Consider the following 27,411-nt stretch of genomic DNA (forward strand, 5'->3'; position numbering starts at 1 on the left):
CTAGAACAGGATTGTCATAGCACCAATTGCAAAGGATGCTGTGAGGGCTCATTGATGTATCTTCTTAAGACACATTAAGTCTGTATTTATTTATTTATTTATTTTGAGATGGAGCCTTGTTCTGTCTCCCAGGCTGGAGTGCGGTGGCGCCATCTCAGCTCACTGCAATCTCCGCTTCCCAGGTGCAAGCAATGCTCCTACCTCAGCCTCCTGAGTAGCCGAGATTACAGGCACGCGCTACCATGCCCAGCTATTGTTTGTGTTTTCAGTAGAGACTGCTGGGTTTCACCCTGTTGGCCAGGCTGGTCTTGAACTCCTGACCTCAAGTGATCCGTCCACCTTGGCCTCCCAAAGTGCTGGGATTACAGGCATGAGCCACCGTGCCCAGCCACATTAAATATTTAGAATGGCGCCCAGCACATGGTAAATGCTCAGCACGTGCCAGGCTATGGCTGGTTCTTGAGGACTAGAGTGTATGCCTGCCATGCGCGTTAGCTACTTTAATGGTTACAGCAATCCTACCAGCCCGGCAGAGACAGGAAGTCATGTGCCTAAAATTGAACGACTGGAAGGCACTAGAGCTTGGGATTTGGGCACAGGTTGTCTGGCTTAAGAGATCTCATTAGCTGTTACCTCAGTTAGCCTCATCTGTAAAATGAGGGCTTTGAAGATCGTGGGAATGCCCCCAGAAGTGAGAAGTCCTGTAAAATGCAAGCACTATTACTGTCAATGACGTGCCTGTCAATATTTGAGGCAGGATAATCATGTTCATTGATGTTTGCTTCTTTGGAATAGAAGCGTTGCTTCTGTTTTTTTTTTTTTCTAGTCCTGGAAATCTCTAAGGTTAGAAGGTTTGCAGTTTTAGTAAATGACTCTGTCACTTAATAAAAGCAGAATCCCTTTCTGCTGGATTTCAGGGATAATTATCTACCTTACTGAGAGGGCCCTCCAAACTCCAGTGCTTTCCCAAACTAGGAATTCAGTGAGGAGCTGTCAGATCCTTAGGGGAAGAAAGGGTGAATAAAGACCGGCATGGGAGGCTGGGTGTGGTGGCTCACACCTGTAATCCCAGCACTTTGGGAGGCCAAAGTGGGAGGAATGCTTGAGCTCAGGAGTTTGAGACCAGTCTGGGCAACATGGTGAAACCTGCCTCTACAAGAAATTTTTCAAAGTTAGCTGGGTGTGGTGGTGCCCCCACTGTAGTTCCAGCTAATTAGGAGGCTGAGGTGGGAGAATCACCCGAGCCCAGGAAGTTAAGGCTGCAGTGAACCATGATTATGTCACTGCACTCCAGCCTGGATGACAGAGCGAGACCCTATCTCAAAAAAAAAAAAAAAAAAAAAAAGGTGGCCGGGAGCAGTGGCTCACATCTATAATCCCAGCACTTTGGAAGGCCCAGGCAGGCGGATCACTTGAAGTCAGGAGTTTGAGATCAATGTGGCCAACATGGTGCAACCCCATCCTTACTAAAAATACAAAATGTAGCCAGGCTTGGTGGCGGGAACCTGTAATCCCAGATACTCAGGGGGCTGAGGCAGGAGAATCACTTGAACCTGGGAGGTGGAGGTTACAGTGAGCTGAGATCATGCCACTGCACTCCAGCCTGGGTGACAGAACATGACTCCGTCTCAAAAAAAAAAAAAAAAAAAGAAAGAAAGAAATGCATCAGTCACATCTTTCTTTAGATTAGCTCTTGAGAATACACACTAGAAATCCTTAGGCCAAATGCTTTTAAGATTTATTTTAATAGCTTTTTTGAATGAAGCAAATTATGTAATCAATGTCTTAAAATGCTGCTTACCTTAAGATTCTGGAACTTGTGTAGAAGAGTCAGTCAATGGGGAAACATTTACTTGTGTACTTTCTACTTTGCGAAGACAATGTTTTAGTGATCAGATCTGGAGGCAGAATCCAGTTTTCAAGCACAGGGATGCAGCGCCCTCTGTTGGCCAACCTAACACTTTTTGGCAAAATGACTGCTTTGAAGTTAGTGCTGAGGAACCAAAATTTTAGAGATGTAGAATGTTAGAATTCTGGAAGACGTCAGAGATCATCTAATACTCCACTCTCTAATTTCATAACTAAATAAATGTAGTTTCCAGGTTATAGAAAAATTTTAGTTTGCTGGGATTTCACATGATACGGAAGGAATAGAGGCAACTATGGTGTGTTACACATTTAAACAGCACAGCACCTACCTGCCAGCCATGCTCTTGTCCTTCCTACATGAGCAATGAGGTGCTTCATAGGTTAGTTTCCCAAACTCAGGTCTTTGGCATCCTCCTCTATTGATTCTGGGACCTTCCTTTTTTGTACCTGGTACTTCCATCCACTGAGGCATCTTTTTAGGTTCACCTTGAACATGGTGTACTACTAAACAGCACCAGCAATCAGCGCTATTGTTTGCCATTTTGTAACAATACTTTGACAGGGATTGTGGGAACTGCTGGAATACGAATCTGATGTATCCCATTCCAAAGCCTGTGAATTAAGTGTTGGGATTTTCTACTTCTTCCAGTTAGTTCCGTAGTCTCAGTAATCATATGCATTTATAAAGCATGCATATGAAAATATAGGATATTTTCAAGGTCTCATATGTCTCTGTTGACTGTATTATTTTACATTTTATATAAATCATTGTTTTATAATACAGTCAACAGAGGCATATGAGACCTTGAAAATATCCTCTAACAATTTCTATACATACAGTTTTCCATCTAGAATAGAGGGGAATGGACATTTATCTTGAACCTCCTGTGAGTCAGGCACCAAGAAATTCATGTACATTATCTCATGAAACCCTTAAAACAGCCTGCCCAGGAGTTATGATTGTCTCTATTTTACATATGGGCATTCACATATCGGCGTATGTGCCATCAACTCTCCGAGGAAGTACTATTTCTCCTTAGATACAATGTGCTGGGTGTTAGCAGCACTTTGCTTACTGGATATCATCATGTTGGATGGGGCAGACTCCTGTTTGATGTGTGACTAATGAGACAGAAACACTGCAGGTGCAAAGAAGGCACAGAGAAACTCCTGAGTTCATGTGATTTAATCAAAGAATGCCTCAGCCGTTTGATCTAACCTCAGTGAAAATGCAAAAGTGCTTCATAAATCAGAATTCAATTTGGGGTGAACGATCAATACCACTCAGTGGTATGATTTTGAAATGAATTTTTAAAATCAATTTAGTAAGTATCCCAAATCTTATTTCTTATTCATTTACCATACGTTTCAAGCATATGTATGTGTACCATGACAGTAAAAAATAAAAAGTAAATGACTTTTGTTTTTATAATTTTTCCTATTCTTCAGATAAAAAGGATTTCGATGCTTTTGTATCCTATGCAAAATGGAGCTCTTTTCCAAGTGAGGCCACTTCATCTCTGACTGAAGAACACTTGGCCCTGAGCCTATTTCCTGATGTTTTAGAAAACAAATATGGATATACCTTGTGTTTGCTTGAAAGAGATGTGGCTCCAGGAGGAGGTAAGTCCAACATGTCAAGAAAAACTACAATGCAAAAAGGGCAGTTCAATGCAATCTCCAAGTCTTTTTTGTCATTCTTTCTTTCGGAATATAGATCTGGGAGATTACATGAGGTTAGAACATCTTGGGCAACAATACAGAAACTATATGTTCCGGAGATGTGCTCCATTATCAAACAGATCCATCTGCAGGAGAAAACAATGATATGGGGCCCCAGGCAGGCCTTCTAGGACAAAGATACCTCTCCTGGCTTCGCAGCTGAAGGTTGTCTCGGTCACCCCAATTTAGTGGCCCCTCTGATTCCTGTGACTCTGCCTCCCACAAAGCTCGCTCAGCACCGGTCAAGCAGACTTCTCAGGCCTGGGCCAAGCCCTGGACACTCTGAGAGGTTCAGCTCTCAGCCTGTCCTGCTGGCCTCCTCCTCCTCAGATATCCCCGCCGAGGAACCTGGGATGTTCCATGGCTCCCATTATCCCAGCTTACCTAGTTCCAGTTGGTTTTATTCCTAGAGGAATTGCCAACTGGGGGAGACTGAACACAAAGCAGGGAATGTAAAAGTGAGGGTCACTAGACACTGCAGCGTATCTCCAACTGGCAATAGAGCTGATACAGTGTAAGTGGTAGAGTAAACATGTCTCCCTTCCTCCTTACGTAAGAGAATCCATTGCAAGGACCTCTCTGACTCAAGGTTTAACAATATCAATTGCAAATCATCAAATGTTTTATTTCCAGCATATGCAGAAGACATTGTGAGCATTATTAAGAGAAGCAGAAGAGGAATATTTATCTTGAGCCCCAACTACGTCAACGGACCCAGTATCTTTGAACTGCAAGCAGCAGTGAATCTTGCCTTGGATGATCAAACACTGAAACTCATTTTAATTAAGTTCTGTTACTTCCAAGAGCCAGAGTCTCTACCTCATCTTGTGAAAAAAGCTCTCAGGGTTTTGCCCACAGTTACTTGGAGAGGCTTAAAATCAGTTCCTCCCAATTCTAGATTCTGGACCAAAATGCGCTATCACATGCCTGTGAAAAACTCTCAGGGATTCACGTGGAGCCAGCTCAGAATTACCTCTAGGATTTTTCAGTGGAAAGGACTCAGTACAACAGAAACCACTGGGAGGAGCTCCCAGCCTAAGGAATGATGAAATGAGCGCTGGCGCCCCCTCCCGGCCAGTCCCTGGGATAGAGATTTTGCTGGACAGAACTCACATCTATGTGTGTGAATGTTCAGGCTGATAGGAAATTCAGAGTCTGCTGCCAGCGGTGAGCAAGCTTGATGGACAATGGAAAGGGACTGAGACTGTGGTTTAGAGCCTTTGATCTCCTGGACTGGACAGAGGGCGAGTGAATTCGCTAGACCTTGGGTACTTTCGGTACACAACACCCCTAAGATTTCCCAGTGGTCCGAGCAGAATCAGAAAATACAGCTACTTCTGCCTTATGGCTAGGGACTTTCCTGTATGCTATGTATTGTACATATGACTTTATGTATACTTGCAATCAAATAAATATTATTTTATAAGAAAGAGTGATTTTTTTTTTTTTTTTTTTTTTTTTTTTTTTTTTTTTTTTGAGACAGAGTCTCATTCTGTTACCCAGGCTGGAATGCATATTCTTGGCTCACTGCAACCTCCGCCCCCGGGTTCAAGCAATTCTCCAGCCTCAGCCTCCCTTGTAACTGGGATTACACGCATGCACTACCATGCCCTGCTAATTTTTGTATTTTTAGTAGAGACGGGGTTCCACCATGTTGGCCAGGCTGGTCTCGAACTCCTGACCTCAGGAGAACCGCCTGCCTCAGCCTCCTGAAGTGCTGGGATTACAGGCGTCAGCCATCACATCTGGCCTTAGAAACAAAGAATTTCTGTAAAGAAGACAATTCTTACTCCATGGTCAGCCAACAACTCTGGAGTACAGAAAGCATAAAAGGTAAAGACTAACAGGACCCAGAATAGACAGGGCTGGGGTGGGTTTCTACTGTGTCCTTATGCGAAGTGCCCACACTGGGTGGATGACCTAGAGGAAGAATCCCTTTTTTGGGGGGCAGCTGCAGCCTGTGCCAGGATATAGGCTTGGAAAGAAGCGTCGAGTTCATTTCAGTTCCTCCGTGTGATGTCGGCAATCTTTGATTATACCTAACACAGAATCTTTGTGTTAGGTATAAAAGTGTAAATCCTTACCCTGGGCCCCTGGAAGCACAGACCAACTGGACCAAAACGATCAGGCCAATGAAGAGACGAGGAATGGACTTGCAGGGACACACGAAGCAGAGAGACAGTGGCCAGAGTCAGCAGAGCAGCTAAGTCTGGGGAATAAGGATACACACTGGTTAAACGGCAGCAAGAATGGAATGTGAACAGAGCTGTAGCCTGAACCTTCTGCTGAGGCTGGTGATCCTGTGTGCTTCCGATTTGGGGGTCTCCCTTTAAGTCCTCCTAAGTAATGAAGTGATGGGCTGCAGGGCCGTGAAACTGTTTCTAATAGACAAGGCCAATTTCCTCCTGGTAAGTGTGTTTCCTTTACCGGAATTTAACCTGTAGTTAAAATAGTGTTCCACTCACGTATGAATATCAAACTCTTATACTCTGTCTTCTCTGCAGGAATAAAATGATTTATCATCTGAACAATAAATAAAAGCCATGTCTGGACTCATTCACATGCAATGTGTCACACCCACCGGTCTGGATGTGATCCAAGTTCAGAGTGGCTAAAAGTCATGGTTGCCTTGGGGCCTGTGTGAAACACTCTTCTGCTCTTTTTCACAGAGGCACCCACATCATAAAAACCACTGTGGCTTTGGCACCAAGCAACATCCTTGTTGGAAATTTCAGTGATAAAGTTAACGATGAGTTAAAGGGTATAAATTATTCTTGGAGGAAGTTTCTTGTGGGAAGGATCATTGCAGGGCCTCAGGGAGGAGAGACCCACACTGTCACTGTGCCATTGTGCTTTGCTGATGGCCAGGATCCCTGGCCTTCCTGCCAGCCATGCTCTGAGATTTAAGACTCAGACTTCTTTTGGCCAGTTTGTTCAGTTTATCCTAAGATAGATAATGCTAGAACCAAGCTATCCAGAGGTCCAGCGTTTTGACCTTAGCTTCATGGAAAATCAAATCAAGGTTCAGGTTAGCACGTACACAAAGGGAGAAATAGCCAGCTCTAATATTTACAGAATACACTCTTTCCAGGCTGCTCGGTACACTGAACGTAACAAAGAAACATTCGAGACAGGGGGCTGTTTATATTTCTTACATGTCAGTTAACTACAACAAAGCAGGCAACCCAAACAAATTTTCTATGTACAGGACACTGATTGCAATAGAACAATTGGACTCAGTGGAATATAATTAGGAACGAGTATTGCTTCCCTATCGCATCTTCTGAGGTGCCCATATGTTCTAGTTCCTGGTGTACCTATTGTCCAAGTATGATTACTATAGTACTCTCTTTCACTCTGAAAAAGTGTCCTACCTTGGATGATGGTCACCCTCCCTCTAACACTCATCATAGAGTACTCCTCACTGACCTTTCTATGATAGCCTGAGTAGTTCTCATAGCTTTCTGGGTCCCTTTTGGGTTTTAATACCTACATTTAACATCTATATCGTTTCTAGGTTAAAATTCTAGGTAAGATGAAGTAAACAACACCATCCTGTCTCTTCCTCCTAGTGCAGCTGTAAAGTCTGGATAAAAATGCATCAAAACTCAATTGGAGTATTCTGAAAAGTAAACAGAAGCAGACAGTTTGGGGAAGACAATAATTCAAGGTCTCATAATTTGTCTCCAGTCTCTTCTGACTTGGACTCAGTATAGTCTGAAACTCAGAAGTAGACATCAGTGGTGACAGAAAGAGCTTCAGAAGAAGCACTCTAGTTCTGGCGTGGAGACTGAGACAGAGTTTCCTAGCCCTCCCGTATTTTCCCTTTCATGTTCTTTCACTACCCACTCTCTAAGGAATCCTGTAGTAGCAGCAGTGACACCACCAAAAACAGTGGCATTAGTGGCCCTCGAGAGCCTAAATCTCTAAGGAAGGGGAATTGTCCACCTTAATATGAGGACCTGTAGTCCCAATAGGGTGTGGCAAACCTCTGTTGATGTTTTATTCTTTCTTTATCCTCTTACCTTTTCGTTAGGTGGATGTAAGCAGTTGTAGGAAGTGCACTGCAGAATGAGGTAAATAAAGCCTCAATGCTTTGGCCAGAGAACTGCACAGAGAAGGAAAGTACAGGCAGAAAGGAGCTCAGAAAACTGAACCCATAAAATTGTTTATAAACCTCTGGACTCATTCCCAAGCTGTGCATGTATGAATCTGATCCTAAAGGGAATACCATAAACTTTGAGAACTGAGCTATAGCAGAGGTCACTTTCTGAGTTCCAGACTGGCCGCCGAAAGGTAGAAATATGAAGCAAGTCCAAATAGAACTGAAAGGCAGTGAAATAAAACTGAAATTGAAACCACAGGCTTAGTTTGGAGCCTTCATCCCAGTAGGTTAATTGCCTGTTGAAGCACAAATAACATAATACATAAGATTTCAACAAGATCTAGAATTGTATAACATAATATTTGAAACATCCAGGATGTAATTTGTTTAAAGCAAATTTATGACATTTTCTGATAGGATTTTCAATATAGGTAGAGGTAATGCCACATGAAGGAGGGCGGGTAAGGGGCCTAGATGATAGTAAGGTGTCTATATCCCACTTGAAGTGGCACACTATTGATTCTGAGTAGAATGTGAAAATTGTGTGTAATATTTTATTCCATTGAGTAACCATTAACATGAACAAACAGAACATCAAATATCGTGAAAACATGATGGACATAGAAATACTATTCAGCCTGTAAAAAGAAGGAATTTCTACAATGGGTCACAGTATGGACAGACCTTGAGGACAGTATGCTATGTGAAATAAGCTGGACATGGAAGACAAATACTGCATCATTTCCTTTATCTGAGGTATCTAAAATAGTCAAATGCATAAAATCAAAGACTAAAATGGCAGCTGGAGGCTGGGGAAAATAGGAAGCTCTTGATAAATAGACACAAAATATCAGATACGTGAAATGAATAAGCACTAGATGTGTGCTGCACCGCATTATGCCTATAGTCAACAATAATGTATTGTACACGTAAAATTAAGGTGATAGGCCTTATGTTGAGTGTTCTTTCCATAATAAAAATGTTTTGATGGAATAATCAAAATGTTTAAATAATCCAAAAGGAGGCAAGAGAAAAACAGAGGAACAAAAACTAAGAAAATAAATAGAAATCAAATAACAAAAAGGTAGACGTAAATCCAAACATCATAATAATTACATTAAGTGTAAAATGTCTAAACACAATAATTAAAAGACAGAGATTATTAGAATAAACTTTTATAAATTTATTGAAAAATCATCTTCAGTAAGCCCTTTATCAGATCTGACTTGATCAGAATCAGATTCAGCTAATTTGCTGTCTTCAAAGTTAGTGAAATCTTGGTCATTGTCTTGCATTCTCAGCACATTGTCTTTTGCAAGCTTATCTGAACAAGAAATTTAATCCCCTTACAATAAAAATGCTTTGAGTATAATGGTATGGGTAGGTTAATAAGATATAATTACATGAACATTAATTAAAAGAAAGTTAAAGTGCATATATATAAATGTTATTTATATATTCTTTAGAAATGAATAATATATTAATAAATATATATTTATATGATAAATATGTTGTTTATTATTTTATGTACAGTATATGATAAAAATATATTAATACATTCTATTTGCTTCTAAATAAATAAACATATATGTGCGCACATTTTTTTGAGACAGGGTCTCCCTCCATCGCCCGGGCTGGAGTACAGTGGTGTGATCATGGCTCACTGCAACCTTGACCTCCCAGGTTCAAGTAATCTTTTCACCTCAGCCCCCCAAGTAGCTGGGACGACAGACGTGCAGCGCCACATCTGGCTAATTTTTTCATATTTTTTTTGTAGAGATGGGGTTTCACCATGTTGCCCAGGTTGGTCTTGAACTCCTGAACTCAAATGATCTGCCTGTCTTTGCTTCCCAAAGTGCTAGGATTATAGGTGTGAGCCACGACGCCAGGCCCTGGAGTGCCTATATCAGCTAAAGGAGACTTCGGAGCAAGGAAAATTGCCAGAGAGAAAAACAGATATTACATTATGATAAAAGGATAAATTTACCAAGAGAACATAACAATCTTAAATGTGTATGCGCCTAACAGCAGTGCTTCAAAATACATGAAGCAAAACTGACAGAACTAAAAGAAGAAATAGACAAATCCACAACTGTAGTTGGAGACTTGAATATTATTCTCAAGTAGTGATAAAACTGGTAAACAGAAATTTATCAAGAATATAGGCCATGCATAGTGGCTCATGCCTGTAATCCCAGCACTATGGGAGGCTGAGGCGGGCCGTTCTCCTGAGGTCAGGAGTTCGAGATCAGCCTGACCAACATGGTGAAACCCGTCTCTACTAAAAATACAAAAAATTAGCAAGGCATGGTGGCATGTGGTTGTAATCCCAGCTACTCAGGAGGCTGAGGCAGGAGAATCGCTTGAACCCGGGAGACAGAGGTTGCAGTGAGCCGATATCACACCACTGCACTCCAGCCTAGGTGACAGAGTGAGATTCCATCTCAAAAGAAAAAAAAAGAAGAATATAGAACAACGTCTCTTCATTGTTGTTTTCTAGATCTACTTGACATTTATAGAATGCTCCACCCAATGACTGCAGAATACAGAATCTTTTGATTTATACACCAAGCATCTACTAAGATAGACCATATCCTAGATTGTAAAACAAACAATAACAAGAATTTAAAAACTGAAATTATACAAAGTTATGTTCTGTTTTTATAATGGATTTATAATGAATTCAGACTAGAGATTATTAACAGAAAGATGGTGGGAAAAATCTCAAAACGTTTGGAAATTAAGTGACACATTTCTCAATCTATGGATAAAAGTGGAAGTCTCAAAGCAAATGAAATGATATTTTCAAATGAATAGAAATGAAAATGCAACATATCAAAATTTGCAAGATGAGACTAAAGCTATACTTAAGGGCAAGTATATAATATTAAGTGCTTACGTTAGAAAAGGAAAATATATAAATTAATAATCTAAACTTCCACCTTAGGAAGCAGAAACAAATAATAAATTTAGGAGCAGAAATCACTATCATTGAATAACATAAAACAATAAAGAAAATCAATAGCACAGGAACCTGGTTCTTTGAGAGCATCAGTAAAATTGAAAAACTCCTAGCAAGACTGACCAAAAAAAAAAAGAAGAAGAAGGAAGACACAAATCACAAATTACTAATATTAGTAGTGAGATAAGAGATATCAATACAGATCCTGTACATCTTAAAAGAATAAGGAAATGTTATGGATACTATATAAATACATATTTGACAACCTAAATGAAATGGATAAATGCTCAAAAACCACAAGCTAAAAATACTCATCCAACATGAAATAAATAACCTAATTGGTCATAACTATTAAAGAAATTGAGGCCGGGCGCGGTGGCTCAAGCCTGTAATCCCAGCACTTTGGGAGGCCGAGACGGGCGGATCACGAGGTCAGGAGATCGAGACCATCCTGGCTAACACAGTGAAACCCCGTCTCTACTAAAAACACAAAAAACTAGCCGGGCGTAGTGGCGGGTGCCTGTAGTCCCAGCTACTCGGGAGGCTGAGGCCGGAGAATGGCGTGAACCCGGGAGGCGGAGCTTGCAGTGAGCTGAGATCCGGCCACTGCACTCCAGCCCGGGCGACAGAGCAAGACTCCGTCTCAAAAAAAAAAAAAGAAATTGAATTTGTATTATTAAGTTTCCAAAAATAAAATCTTCAGACCCCAATGGTTTCACTGCCTAATTCTATCAAACATTTAAAGGAAAAAAAAAAATGTGAATCTTACACAATTTTTTTTCAGAAAACAGAAGAAGGAACATTTCCTAAGTTATTCAAGTTATTATGAGTCCAGAATTTTTCTAATACCAAAACCAAACAAAAAATTATAAGAAAACGATAGACCAACATTCTTCATGAACATTGACACAAAAATATTCAAGAAAATGTTAGCAAATTGAACCTTGCAACATATAAATATAACAATGCACCATAACCAAGTGGAGCTTACCCTGGGTATTCAAGACTGGCTTAATATTTTAAAATATTTCAGTGTAATTCTTTATATTAATAGACTAAGGAAGAACAAACACATGATCATATCAACCAAATCCAAAAATATATTTGACAAAATTCACTATCCACTCATCATAAAACCTTTCAGCAAACTAGGCATAGACAGAAATTTTCTCATCATGGTAAAGTGCTCCAAAAACAACAACAACAACAACAAAACTATAGCTTAAAAAATCATTCTAAATGGTGAAATAGTGTATGTGTGTTTTCTCTATAAGATGGGAAGCAAGGCAAGGATACTTACTCGCAGAATCCTGTACAACCTTGTATGAAAGTTTTCATCAGTACAATAAAACAAGGAAAAGAAATAACATGCATGCAGTTTGGAAAGAAAGAAATAAATCTCTCCTTTTTTCTGAAAAGTAATTTTCTATGTAGAATATCCAAGAAAGCTACAAAAAGATTCCTAGTGAGTTTAGCAAGTTCTCAGGATACAAGATTAACAATGTAAAAATCAAATATATTTCTATCTCTATTAAGAAACAATTGAAAACCAAATGTTACAGACATTACCATTTATAATAGTTCAAAAAAGAAGGAAGGAAGGAAGGAAGGAAGGAAGGAAGGAAGGAAGGAAGGAAGGAAGGAAGGAAGGAAGGAAGGAAGGAGAAAAAGAAAGCAAGAAAGCAAGCAAGAAAGAAAGAGAGACTTAGGTATAAATCAACAGAATATGTGGATGTTCTGTAAGCTGAAAACTATGAAATACTTATGAACAAAATTAAAGAACAATTAAAGAGAGAAGCATAGCATGTTTGGTGACATAAAGATTCAACATATTGTCAAATCAACAATCCCCTTTACATTGATTAAGAGGATTAACACAATTCCAACCAATATTCCAGCAGAATTTTTTGTAGTTATAGGCAAACTAATTCTAAAATATATGTGGGAAGGTGAATAAACTAGAAAAACCAAAGGTATTTGGAAAAGAAAATAAAGTTGGAGGAGTCATGCTACATGATTTTATGAATCGAGAAAAAGTTACAGTAACCAAAATGGTATGATATTAACAAAGTAATAGATCGATGGAACTGAGTAGAAAGTCTAGAAATACATCCACACAAATATGGCCTATTGAGTTTGACAAATTTTCAAAGGAAATTCAATAAAGAATAGAGTTTTAAACAAATGGTGTTGCATCAATTGTGCAATAAGATGAAGCTCACAGCTTATACAAAATTAACTAACAATAGGCCATAGATCTCAATGTGAAACCTAAATCTATAAAACTGTTAGAAGAAAACATGACCTGGGATTAGAAAAAGAGTTCTTAGATGTAACACAAAAAACATGATCTGTAGAGAAAAAAAAAAAGTTGGAGTTTAACAAAATTAAAACCCCTTTTTCTGAGAAAACCACTGCTAAAAGGATGAAAAAAAAAACAAGCTTTAAACTGAAAAAAATTATTTCAAAGTCACAAGTCCAACAAAGGACTTGTGCTGAGAATTTATAAAGATCTCTCTAAACTCAATAATACAAGTAACTATCAATTAAAAAAGGAGCAAAAACTTGAATAGACATCTTGCTAAAGAGGATAGACGGATGGCAAATAGACACATGTAGACACAGGAAAAGATGTGCAACATCACCATCCACTAGGAAAATGAAAATTAAAGCCAAAGGAGAAAACACACACACACACACACACACACACACACACACACACTATGAGGCACATAGAGAAAAAGAAAAGAAACTTAGCAACACGAAATGGTGACAATGTAGAGAAACTAGAACTCTCATATACTACTGGTGAGAGTGTAAAATAGTGCAGCCACTCTACAAAACAATTTAACAAGTCCTTATAATGTGACTTTCTTACTAGATGCCCCAGAAATCCCACTCATAGATATTTACCCCGGAGAAATAAAAACTTGTGTTCACACAAAATCCAATACACAAATGTTTATTGTGGTTCTACTCATAACCACTAACACCTAGAAAAACTCAAGGACCTTCAACCAGTATGTACCAGCTAAAGTCCAACCAAAAGACAGAAATCACCTAGTAATTTAAAAAGGGATATTGTGATGTAAATAATTATTTGCCTACGATGAGAGACTGATTATAAAGACATGAATAGAACTCCAAAGAGTACCTCAGGGCTGAGAGATAGCAGAAAGACAAGGTTGGAAGTGGTCCCCTCCCCAAGGCTGGGGTTCAGACATCACTAGAAGAGGTGTGGTGTAGCCCACTGAATGGCAAGGAAGGTCTCCTACTTTCCTGGGTCGGAGCTAGTTCACAGTTGCTGGGAAAGCTGGAAGCAAACCTGAGGGGTGCAGTCAAGCATGGCTGGTGGGCAGACATGCAGCATGGCCAGGCCTGACTGCTTTAGGGTGCAGGCGAGCTGCAGTTGATATGGGGGTACACAGGGCATTTGGAATGCCATTGTGGGCATGTGGCCTGGAGTGCACAGTGTCCACATCAGGAAGATGTTGGGAGGTGGTCACCTGGCTTAAGCTAGTACTACCAGGTCACTGAGCGACGGCTTCCTCTGGATACAGCTAGCTCAGGGCACCAACAGATGTCTACACACACACACACACACACACTGCTCCCTGATGGTGCAGCACAAGTGAGAAAAAACAGAGCACAGCGGCTGGAACCAGACGAACCCTCCTGTAATGCTTGTCCAACTCCCTGTACCAAAGAAGTGAATATTATGCTCACTGTCTAGGATGAATGCTTCAGAAATCCAATCCATTACACAGCGCAGGTACTGAATGGTGAATTCAGAGCTGTGAGGTAATACATTCGTAACTGGTGATGCACTGATAACTGGTACAGGGTGAATTAATTAACAAATAGTTGTACAAGCAAACCGTGAAATACCTGTCAGCAATACGAAAGAATTCACCACTGAGACATGCACCAGCTTGGATGAATCTCAATGCAGTATGCTGGGTAGAAAAAGCTAATCTCTAAAGGTTACATGATTCCATTTCTACGACATTTTCAAAAAGTCAAAACGGTGACAAAACAGATTTGTGGTTTCCAGGAATTAGGGAAGGAGGAGGGCGGGTCTCAAAGAAAGAGCCTGTAACCTGATTGTCTTGGTGATTACGTGAATTTACATCCATATTTAAATGCACACAATTGTAAATCAAACAAGCTAATTTTATTGTATGTTAATTTAAAAATAAAAATGTAAACCCATTCTCCCTAACCCTACCAAGATGCCCACTGCTCCTGGTGCACCTCATCTTCTGCCTCATGCAGTAAAGCCCCTAATTCTCCATTCTTCCAACATGACTCTAACCTGGTTATTCTGCACAGCATTCACCTGGTTCATGGGGAACTGGATGCCCACTTTCCCCACCATTGCTCCCAGGCTTCCCTCTCTTTCCTCGCTCTCCAGCTGCATTTGTTCCTGCTGATCTCACACTGTCAATGATATCCTGCTGAGGATCAGGCACCAGTCTGATTTTTGAAACCCAAGGAAAAGATTATAAACTCTTTGAAGACTTTTTTTACTTGTCTACATTCCAATGACATAGATTCTGTGGGGATGAGAACTCAGCTCTGTACACCTTCAGCAGGGGTGAAATGTCAGTCTTCCCCGCTGGCAGACAAGCCTCGTGTCTGTGAGTTGTGACCTTGGAGCTCTCTAACTGGGGGGTTGTAGTGTCTTTTACATAGGTCTCTGGGGATGTGATTGCGGACCAGTTTGGTTGCCCTTAGCAAGTCCTGCAGGGGTTTTGTCCAGCATCTCTGTTTGAACTGAGAGGGCACTTGTCACTCTAAGTCCTTAAATTTGTCACATTTGCCAAAATTCAAGGTCAACTGAAAAAGGCCCCATTTAACCTCTGATTGTACCCACCCCCAGGTAAGTTTCTGTGCCCTTTAAAAAACCAACTATATACAAGCAAGTCTCTGACCAGAACTTGGCACAGTTAACTATCACTTACTGGCTATTCTTACCTTTGTACTCTGGTTCATTTCACGTCTAGGAGTTTTTCATAAGCTCCACAACTGTAACTGGATTATTGAACAGGCTGAATTTACTAAGACATCTACAGAAAATGGCGTTGCTCTTCTCTCACCATTGCCTCACTACATTTTTTAAGGTCTCATTTGCTTCTACTGATCAGATCCCATAAGAAGCTATTTACAAATCAACCATTCAATTACAGATGGATGATTGTGTATGCAATTGTACTTTAAGTCCAACTAAAGCTAATTGCAGCTATGTGACAGAGAAAACGTTACGTGTTCACCAAAATCATTTTGTTTTCCTGAACACACAGCCACTTTTTCCAGCCTTCTTTGTAGTTGGTTTGGGTCATGTGACTAATATTTTCTAGAAGGAGAGTGGATGTGACAGGGTGATTTCTAGACTGAGGTAATGCAGATATAACTTTTGCACACTTTGTCTTGCCCATCGCGACCTTAGAGGCTACGTGCTTGAGCTGGCATGGCCACATGATAAAGGTCTTCCTTACCCACATTTGAACTATAATGTGGCACAAAGTAAACTACCTGTGTTCAGCCGCTGAAGTTTCTAGATGATTTATTATTGCTGTGGCATTTAAAGTGTCCTAACTGACAGAAAAAGTAGTCGTTTCTGTTCTCTTCCTTAACGTCTCAGAGTGAGGGTTTTCTCAACTGAAATCCTCCAGGTTTTCAGAGTTAAGAAATTCACACTGAAACAGTTCTCTTTTGGTGGACAGCATCCTGATTTCCCTCTGTGTTGTTCTGTCTCATTTTCCCACGTAATTCCTCCTTCTTGCCTTCTGATTCTGCACTATGTGCCTGTGACAAGGCAATTCGGGCGATCATTGCTGAACTGAACTGAGCTCTTTGTGTACCACCACACAAGGGAAGATACTAATGAAGAATCCTTCCCACCCCACTTCTAGACTTGCACAACAGATATTGACAACTTATTCCGGCAGGTGCTGTTTCCAACAGTTTTCTTTTCTTTTTTTTTGAGATGGAGTCTCATTCTGTCGCCCAGGCTGAAGTGCAGTGGTGTGATCTTGGCTCACTGCAACCTCTGCCTCTCAGGTTCAAGCAATTCTCCTGCCGCAGCCTCCTGAGTAGCTGGGATTACAGACACGTGCCACCACACCCAGCTAATTTTTGTATTTTTAATAGAGATGGGGTTTCACCATGTTGGTCAGGCTGCTCTCAAACTCCTGACCTCGTGATCCACCCGCTTCGGCCTCCCAAAGGGCTGGAATTACAGGCGTAAGCCACTGTGGCAGGCTACCTCCAATGCTTTTCCAAGTCTTTCTGATTTTCTCTCTTAAAATTAACTAAATGTCTCTTCCCTTTTGCCAGGTAGGTACAGTATAGATATTTCTCAAAGGAAACACAATACACTGCAATGCCATCATTTAGCATATTTCTCAGTAAAATATGATTCACTGTGAGTGCACAAGTGTGGGTACCTTATTGCAGGTGGGTTTAATTGGTATGATCAATTACAATCACATGTACCCATCTAACATCACTAGTCCTCATCCAACAACATACACAGACACTAAACTCAGTGGAATAGGGCTGGCTGCTGTGGGAGGAGCACATGCAGTGTAGCTTGCAAAGATGTTCTTGGTCATTCGATTTCCTACAGATCCATCCCTTTCTCCATGCCGTGAGATTCCTATCAAAGTTGCCAAAATAGCCTCATTTTGGGTATCCTACCAGTCTTGATCCTCAGGGCTTATATCACTATTTCATATAAAATTGTGAACAGGGCCGGGCGCGGTGGCTCAAGCCTGTAATCCCAGCACTTTGGGAGGCCGAGATGGGCGGATCACGAGGTCAGGAGATCGAGACCATCCTGGCTAACATGGTGAAACCCCGTCTCTACTAAAACAATACAAAAAACTAGCCGGGCGAGGTGGTGAGTGCCTGTAGTCCCAGCTACTCGGGAGGCTGAGGCAGGAGAATGGCGTAAACCCGGGAGGCGGAGCTTGCAGTGAGCAGAGATCTGGCCATCGCACTCCAGCCTGGGTGACAGAGCGAGACTCCGTCTCAGAAAAAAAAAAAAAAAAATTGTGAACAGTCTGTGACTTTTGTATGAGGGCCTTACAAACCCTGGGTGCTCTTGGTTGTCGAACCAAACTCAGCACTGGTTAGGCCACTCCCTTGAGTCTGGAGGAGACAGAGCCAATGTCTGGGCCCTGAATTTTGCCCCTGCCCCTGCTGTCCTTTGCCTCAGAAGCCCATTATCGTTTCTCACACAGAAAACATCCTGACTCTGATTAGAAACCCTCTTACCTGAGCAATTCCATTAATGACTTTGGATCGAGAACCATGTGCACAAATTCATTTGCCTACAAAATGGCATAATCCGACCCAAGCTGGTTCAATTATCAAAACATGACCTCATTGTAAAAGGCTTTTTTTTTTTTTTTTTTTTTTGAGACAGGGTCTCACTCTGTTGTCCAGGTTGGAGTGCAGCAGCTCAACCACAGCTCACTGTGTAGCCCCAATCTCCTGGGCTCAAGCAATCCCCCGACTCAGCCCTCCGAGGAGCTGGGACTAGCTGGGACTACAGGCATATACCACCATGCCCTGCTTTTTAAAATTATTATTGTTAGTTTTTGTAGAAATGAAGTCTTGCTATGTTACTAGCACTGGTGTCAAACTCCTGGGCTCAAAGAGTCCTCTCACTTTGGCTTAGTGCTTAGATTACAGGCAAAGTGCTTAGATTATAGGCAAGAGCAACCACTCCCACCTGATCCAAGAAGCTTTCAGCTTCCTTTACATCTGAACACCTGGTAAACACCCCATGGACAGGTCCTGCCTCCTGGTTGACAAGAGCCTATTACCCACCCACCCCCCACTTTTAGCCTCATACATTTCTGGAAACACATGTATTGTGTTTCCCAGGCGTTCTTTGCCCACTCTTCGCTAATTGTCTCTTCTCAATGTTAGGGTTTGTTTTTTTTTGTTTTTTTGTTCAGGATCATGCTTTCATCTCTGTGTCATGAAGGTGATGGAGAAGGGAAGTATTCAAGCAAAGGGAAGGATGTCTTATCGGTTATGGAAGTTCAGGCTAGCAGGGAAATATCTGGGGACAGCGTGGTGTTGCTAGCCCATGTTAAAGAGGTGGGGATATTTATCTGGGCCTCAACTTAAAGCACTGGGGGAAACTAAATGTGGAGGTTTAGAATCTTGCTCTCACCTTCTGCGGCACGCTTCACCCTTGGCAGATTAGGTATAAAAATGCTTGCTGGCCTCTGCTTCCGTGGTCACCCAGCTAGTAGCTACAGGATCAGTTCTGCAGCAGAGCTTTCTGGGATAAGCAGTTCATTTCAATGATTTAATACAGATGGATCTTTGGAGGGTCTCTCTAGTGCTTTATCAAAAACCCTCCCTTTGCTAAAGGCTGATAATCATGAGTGTTATATCGTTAGGGGACGTAAACACTGTCTTGTAACAAAGAACAGATTTCAGAAGTTAAAAGCTAGCTGTGGAAGCGTCCCATACCAGGGATATTGGCAGATAGACTCTTCTGTTTTAATAGAGTACCAAAGAAAACTCAGGTTCTGCCAATTGAGACAACAAAGAGAACAAATTCTTTTACAGGTCACAGCTGGCTTCATCACAGGCCGCCAGAGCCAGGCTGTGGAAAGCTCTCCTAAAGATTTCTTCTATGGACTGAATTGTGTACCCCTAAAATGCACATGTCGAAGCCCTACCCTCTAACCTCCAGTGTGACTGATTTTGGTGATATGCTCTTTAGGAGGTAAAATTAATGAAGTAACAAGGGTAGTACCCTGGCCCAAAAGGATTATTGTCCTTGCAGGAAGAAACACCAGAGATTCTCTCTTTCTCTCACTAGCTTGCACAGAAAAAAGGCCACATGAGGATACAGCAAGAAGGCAGCCATCTACAAGTGGAGAGGCCTCACCAGAAACCTAATTAGCTGCCACCTTGATCTTGGATTTCTCAGCCTCCAGAATCATGAGAAAATAAATTTTTGTTGTTTAAGCCACCCAGTCTGTGGTAATTTGTTATAACAGCCTGAGCAAAGTAATACAGTTGCCAAGCTTACCCGGATGTGTGATGCTAGAGATGAGACGAAGCAGGCAGAAGCCTTGAAGGAGGAATAGATTTACCTGGACTAATCATAGAAAATGGGAGGTGGCAGTGGTCACTGGCATGCGAGTTGGTTCTTTAAAGATGAATTGTGAATAAAGTTCAGCTGAGTTCCTCCACATTCGTGCATGTACTCGAAGACTGAGTAAAGGAGAAAACTGCAGTCTCCTCTGGTCCACAGAATTGTCCACATCTCATTGGCTTATGTTTTCCATATCCATTTATCTAAACTGCCTGAATATCTATCAGCAATCCTTCTGCTAACAAAAGCAGCCTCTTCCCAATGTCAGAACATGTTATCCACCTACCTTAATGAGAATCAGTGTTCCTCGAAATCCAGTGTCATGGTCCCCCTAAGGGAATAGGAATTTAGTTGAGGAAAGAAATAAAAGGGGGAAAACAGACCTACCAGCCATTCCTAACATAGGTGTTGGTGGTGATGGGTGATGGGGTTGAGTGGGGTGGAAGTGGGAGGGGATCAGCCCCTGGAACGAAGAGGAAAGATTAGGGAAGATACAATTACTGGCTCAGCTGTTTTAGACTGGGTTCAACTAGCCCTGTGACTCATTGTCTAAACAGTGGTGACTGGTGACAATGTGGGAAAATAGAGAAGGATGACACATTTCATTTTTAACCACCTGGCTGTCTTATTTCAACCATCCAATAAATTTAGGATGTTTTGTGGACAAGTAACTCATTAGGAAGTATTATAGGATTCTAAAGGATATTAGACTTCTACCTATATGGAGTTTATAATTGCTTTGAAATAAAATGAATCTAATACTTTTCTAGTATGAATTCTGTATTAAGCATTTTTCTTTCCATTATGTGTCATGTCACCTAATCCTCAAACATCTTTAGAATAGGCAACCTCATCATAATCATCATCATCGTGGATAAAGTAACTGAGACTGGAAGAGGTTTAAGATGTGCCCAAGTTCGCATAGCTTCAAATTTTTCCCCCTTGCAAAGTTTGTATTACCTTAGGGAAACTATCATAGTAGAACTGTAAGAATCTGACATTAACTCTGGTGTTAAGATCTGTCTTATTACAAAGCTTACATTTATGCCCACCCCATCCATCCACACTACACTGTGGTATTTCCCCTCTCCTTCGATACTGGGGGGTCTCCTGGACTTGATTTTACCTTTACCAGCCCTTTCTGTTTCACTCTGAGCAGTGGAAGTTTGACTTTGGGGAGCAGAGAGAAAGCTCAACTTTCTGTCCTGAAAGCAGGGTCATAGCTTTTGACTTCTCTCCAGCTTAAGATACAGGCTTTCAATTTAGGGGTATGATATACCAGAACTTGATCCAAGGCCATCCAGCTTAATTGCTAGCTATGGTCTTGGAAAGCAAATCATCTTTCTGGACAGCATTGACCAATTCTCTATCACTACTCTTTTTCATTTGTCTTCCTAAAAAAGAATGTAAATTTGAGCCCTGACAAAGTAGCAAGAATTCAGGGGCAAGCAACAGACACTTTAGTCTCAGAGTGCTACACAAATACTTTCTGGTAAAGTCAACTATGACCACACATTATGGGAAGGAAGAAAAGGTGTGCTGATTATTTTGTTGAAAACTATTCTTGGAGAGAAACGACTTGCTAATTCATCATGTGTAAAATATGGTATCAGTTCAGCTTTTCTTTCTTTTTTTTTTTTTTTTTTCCTTTGGAGTTTCTCTAAAACAAAAGTTGCCTCTAGAAAAAACTGAGGGTAAAAACAGAAGAATGTTCCCTAAGCTCCTCTTCTGGCTATGCACAGTTGAAACCCTGGGGGATGGGAGATTCTCTTGCCATGTGTACCACCCTCAATTAGTCCCATGAGGGAAGACAGGATATGGCAACCTAAATTATAAGGCATCCACTGGGGAGAGGATGTCTGGCCATTCCTTCCCTGCCACTGGGCTCTATATGTGAGTGGGTTTCTATGAACAGATGACAAGAACCACAGGGATTCTTGGGACTGGCACCAAAAAGGGGTCAGGAAGGCAGGTCAGAGAAGGTCAAGTTTCTACAACCAATACACTTATCCGAATAATTAGATCAAAACTGTCAGGTATCCAATAGCTTGCTGCTGACCTAAAATTCCAGGATGATTCTTTTAACTCGCTGCCTTGCAAGTGAAAACTGTTCATATTTTCCCTTCACCATCACAAGTATAAACAGAAAAGTGCCCAGCACCCTGCGATACTCCGATGCACCTGTGAATGGATCTTTTCCAAGAAATTAAGTTAACTGATAATTATTATTTGGATCATATTACCATGTAGACACAGCAAGACGAATTTGGTTTCAATTAACTGTGAGGCTCCAACTATAAGGCTCCCCCTTTTCAATTGCCCTGACCCTTCCTAAATGTCTGCATCCTCTTTCTAGTCAGAGAAACCTGCACAACACAAGTGTCTTATTTTAACATCACACCCTCTTCCTGAGGCATCTTTTTCTTTCCTGTTTTTCCCAGGGTAGATGACGGCACATTCTGCACATCATTTGAATGAATGCAAGTCCTGCTCATTTCCATTTCATCCTCTCCCTGCTTTTAATTACTTAGTGTTTCCTATGTGCCACACTGTTGCAAGCACCCTATGAATATTAACGCATTTAATTAATTGTAGTAATTTTTATTAATTTGATCTTCATTATTTTGTAAGTGGACATCAAGTTTTCCAGCGCCATTTGTTGAAAAGGGTATTCTTTATATATTGAATAGTTCTGATTGATCATAGGGGAAAAGGATTTCTGGACTATTCATCATGTTCTATTTCTCTGCATGTCTATTCTTATGCCAGCATCTCATTATTTTCATTACTCTAGTTTTTTAACAAGTTTTGAATTTGGGAAGTATCAATTTTCCAAATTTGTTCTTCTTTTAATAAGATTTGTTGGGCATATTCCTTATGAATTTCAGGACCAGCTTGTTAGTTTCTGAAAAAGGAAAAAAGACACAATTTTGGTAGAGACCGTGTTGAATCTGTAGTTCTTTTTATTATTATTATACTTCAAGTTCTGGGGTACATGTGCAGAACGTGCAGGTTTGTTACATAGGTATACACGTCCCATGGTGGTTTGCTGCACCCATCAACTCGTCTCCTACGTTAGGTATTTCTCCTGTTATCCCTCCCCTAGCTCCCAACCCCGTGACAGGGACCAGTGTGTGATGTTCCCCTCCCTATGTCCATGTGTTCTCATTGTTCAACTCCCACTTATGAATGAGAATATGCAGTGTTTGGTTTTCTGTTCTTGTGATAGTTTGCTGAGAATGATGGTTTCCAGCTTCATCCATGTCCCTGCAAAGGACATGAACTCATCCTTTTATATGGCTACATAGTATTCCATGGGGTATATATGCCACATTTTCTTTATCCAGTATATTATTGATAGACATTTGGGTTGGTTCCAAGTCTTTGCTATTGTGAATAATGCCACAATAAATATATGTGTGCATGTGTCTTTATAGTACAATGATTTATAATCCTTTGGGTTTATACCCAGTAATGGCATTACAGGGTCAAACGGTATTTCTAGTTATAGATCCTTGAGGAAACACCACACTGTCTTCCACAATGGTTGAACTAATTTACACTCCCACCAACAGTGTAAAAGCATTCCTATTTCTCCACATCTTCTCCAGCATCTGTTGTTTCCTAACTTTTTCATGATTGCCATTCTAACTGGCATGAGATGGTATCTTGTTGTGGTTTTGGTTTGCATTTCTTTAATTACCAGTGATGATGAGCATTTTTCTTATGTCTGTTGGCTGCATAAATGTCTTCTTTTGAGAAGTGTTTGTTCATATCTTTGGCCCACTTTTTGATGGGGTCTTTTTTTTTTTTCTTGTAAATTTAAGTTTTTTGTAGATAGTTCATTTTTGAGACAGTCAACTACATAACAACATTAAGTCTTCTGATGCAGGAACAGAGATATCTTTCCATTTATTTAGATCTTCTTTATGTTCAACAATTCTTTTTAGAGTACAAGTGTGACAGTTTTTTGATAAACTTATTCCTAAAAATTGTATTTTTTGATGCAATTGTAAATGGCATTGTTTTCTTAATTCTGTTTTGTTTTATTCATTGTCGCTATAAAACACAATTTGTTTTTGCATATTGATCTCATATCCTACAAGCTTGTTGAACTCATTTATTATATCTAATAGTTTTTTAGTCAATTATTCAGGATATTTTATTTAAATATTTTAGAATAATCTATTTAAACGATCATACAAATGGAAATAGTTTTATTTTTTTCCTTCCAATCTGAATGCCTTTTATTTATTTTCATTGTCTAAATGCCCAGACTAAAAGCAGCTCTAGTAGAATACTGAAGGGAAGTGGCAAGAGTGTATCTCCTTGTCTTGTTGCTGTTCTTTCAGGGAAATGTATTTAGTCTTTCCCCATTAAGTATGATGTTGACTGTGCATTATCACTTTGAAGAAGTTCCCTTCCATTCCTGACTTGTGGAGTGTTTTCAAAATAAAAGGTTGTTGATTTTGTCAAATGCTTTTCTCAGTCTGTTGAAATGGTCATGTGGTTTTGCCTTAATTCTACTGATATGCATGTTACATGAAATAATTTTTAAATATTAAACCAACCTTGCCTTCCTGAGATAAATCCCACTTTGTATACATAAGTTTGAATTCTTACGTCTACTTGATAGATTGACACTTTTCTTTTTCTTAAATGTCCCTCTTTAGCTCTGGTAACATTTATTATTTTAAACCCTATTTTGTCAGTGTAAAGCCACTCAAGTTCTCTTAGCATACTGTTTGTGTGATACATCTCTCCCCATTTTTTTTTTTTACTTTCAACCTACTGGTATCTTTGAAACTAAATTTTTTTTTCTGCCTAAAACCCAGATATTTTAGATGATATCTTGCAGCAATTCTTGATGCTGCTTTGTCTCCCTCCCTCAACTCCAGGGCTTTTTGTTGCTTAATTGTTTGCTGTTTGTTTAGTGACTTGGCTGGACTATATCAGCAAAGTCTATTTCCCTGTGCAGCTTTTTATATTGCTCCTCAGCCAGTGAAGCCTGGGGCATGGTTATAATACCCCTAAACTCTTTCTCCCTTCCCCCAGAATAACAACGGTTTTAGCAGGCTTCTCTGACTTTCTTTCACTGATCTGTTAAGCTTCTAGCTGGTCTGTTGTATCTATTGATATCACCCTCAACTGTTAGCCTCCAGTAACTGCTGGCTGATATGGCCTATTGTTTTCAACAATGCCTTGGGTCTTAAATTACTTCACAGTATGATCCATTTAAAGTCAGGCCCCTTTGCAGGGTAATCTTTGAGAGCAGTCTTTGAGACATGTTATAACCTCAGGAGAGCTCTTTTCATCCAACTCTTTTTCTGGTTCTTCTTTTAAACTTCCAGTTGGTCTACTCTTTAACTTATTGCAATCATGGGGCTACTAGCTTTACTTCCTTGCTCACAACCTAAATCTTCATTGTTTTTGACAGTGCCCTTAGGCTTGAACGTCTCTATATTTTGTTCCAACTAAAGTTAGTCTACTTAGAGTTAGCTATAGAGTTCTCTGTTCTATAGCCTGTCTCCTCTCCTTGGCAGAACCTCTGTTCCAGTACTCTGGAGATGGGGACAGAGAGAGTAACCTACTTCTCTTGGAGTGATACCCCTGGTGTGTCAGTGGGATGCTGGACTAGGGCAGTAGCCACTGGTCATCTTGGTTTATTTCACCTGTTGTGAAAACTCAGCCTTATGAGCAAGTTGAGAGTTATCAGGGTCCAGTATTCCTAGTTTGCTGTTTCTGGGGTGGATTCAGTTACACTTGCCTGCAATAGAGTCTGTTCAACATATTGCTGGGATTGGAGTAGGGCAGAGTTTGGTTACATATGCTGACAACCTGACTTTTCTGGGTAGAAACTATAGTCCTAAACTGGGATCTGGGATTAGAGGCAGCCCCATCCTCTTGGCTATGTTCATCCGGAATAGAGTTTTTCTCACATTGAGCTGAGGGGTGGGTAGAGAAAACAGGCCATGACTTCAGATCTTTCCAATGTTCAGAAGATTTGTTTCAATTTCCATCTGTTCTTAGGGCAATTTCCAGAGACTAGATGGTTGTTTTTGGTTTTTAATGATCTCACTGGTTATAGTTGTTTCACTAGGAAGAGAGTCTATGGTGCTTCTCATGCTCTCATTCTGGAAGAGCTTCTCCCTTCTTCCCCCTTTCCCCTCACTTTTGCTGCCCTTGGTTTGCACCTTTCATGGAAGCTTTGTCTCACATACACTTTCTGGGGAACTTATATTAAGAAAGCATTTTAGAAAGAATGTTCAGACATCTGTATGAAAGTACTGCATGAGTGGAAGTGATGCCAATGGGTGATGAAGTGGGCTGCTACATCTTAACCTGGACTCCAAGTTAGTAGATTGTTGCAGAGCTCAAGTTGTTCTCCTACCATCCTCCCAAGATTGACATTCTTACTCTGAGAGGGACTGGACTATCAACCATCAGGTGATCATAAGGCTAAACTGGTTGCCATATACTCACAAAATTTGGAATTTTAGAGCAGGAAATGGTTATCAGGTATGGACAGCATCTTTATTTTATAGATGAGAAAACTAAGGCTCAAACAGGTAATTTTCCAAAGCCAATAAGATAATTGATATCTGAGTAAATAAGGCTTTTGATTCTTAGTTTTGGTCTTCCCACAAGGCACTATGCGAGACTTGCTCCCTCATTTCTTTTTAGAAAAAAAAAAGAACAATAAAATACAAATAAAAATAAAACACCTATTATAAAGCAGCTTTCTATTAAAAGATGTTCATATATTCTTTGAGAAAAAATAATTGACTCAATATGGGTACCCTTCTTGTAGTCTACCTGATAATCTCATTTCAGTGACTGAATCTAATCTATTTTGGAGTCAAACTGAAGGAAAAAGAAAAAATATTCATATGTCAACTTTTAATTCTATTGCCTCACTATGAATTTGCATCTAGGTGTTAGCCCTTCTCAACCATTCCTTTCTCAATTTCCCAGTGATGTTTGCTGAGTGTGTGTGTGTGTGTGTTGGGTGGGGGGAAATCCCCTGCACTCACTAATATGAACTAAGAAAAAACCAAAACACATGTAAAAGAGATGTTGAGGTAGTATATGGATGATGTATTATTCTCATTTTTCACTGAGTATCAGTAATCGTTGCAAAAGTGTTGTGTGTTATCCTAAAAGAATAAGAAATGTAATTTAAAATAAAAACTAACATTTAAGTGCCAATTATATGCCAAATTCTTTACTTGCTTTATCTTATTTAATGTTCCTAGCTACTCAATGAGACGGATATTTTCCTCCCCATTTCAGATAAAGAATTTCTGAAAGGTAATTAACTTCACCAAGGTCACATGGCCACAAGTAGAAGCGTGAGAAGTAGGCTCATAAAAATTATCTCAAAATTCTTTCATCAACACTCTATGATTCTGCTTCTTTTCAACAACAACAAATGTTTTTTAAATGGAAAATCTGGATGTGCCATGGAGTTTTACAAATCCAGGTATTTAGGTGTATTTATGGAACTTGTTCTTTGGTTTCCTGTTTTAAAAAAATTATAGTGTAAAGTTCATAGAGATCTGGAACTTCATTCCTTCTCTGAATGACTGCTCATGGAGTCTGGTAACATGCAAAAGTTTCAAT

General features: G+C 40.3%; 1 protein-coding gene across 1 annotated transcript in view; it reads left to right on the plus strand.

Moving 5' to 3' along the window:
- The window catches only part of IL18RAP (interleukin 18 receptor accessory protein), a 32,644-nt gene extending 27,635 nt beyond the window's left edge, over window positions 1–5,009 (plus strand). The window contains exons 12-13 of the mRNA XM_073023297.1: window positions 3,319–3,492; window positions 4,225–5,009. Of these exons, the coding sequence (XP_072879398.1) occupies window positions 3,319–3,492; window positions 4,225–4,637 (587 nt within the window). The 3' untranslated portion in view covers window positions 4,638–5,009. The remainder of the gene's footprint in view (window positions 1–3,318; window positions 3,493–4,224) is intronic.
- The last annotated feature ends 22,402 nt before the right edge of the window (window positions 5,010–27,411 follow it).

The sequence above is a fragment of the Chlorocebus sabaeus genome, chromosome 14, assembly GCF_047675955.1.
Source record: "Chlorocebus sabaeus isolate Y175 chromosome 14, mChlSab1.0.hap1, whole genome shotgun sequence".
In the NCBI taxonomy this organism is placed as follows: Eukaryota; Metazoa; Chordata; class Mammalia; order Primates; family Cercopithecidae; genus Chlorocebus; species Chlorocebus sabaeus.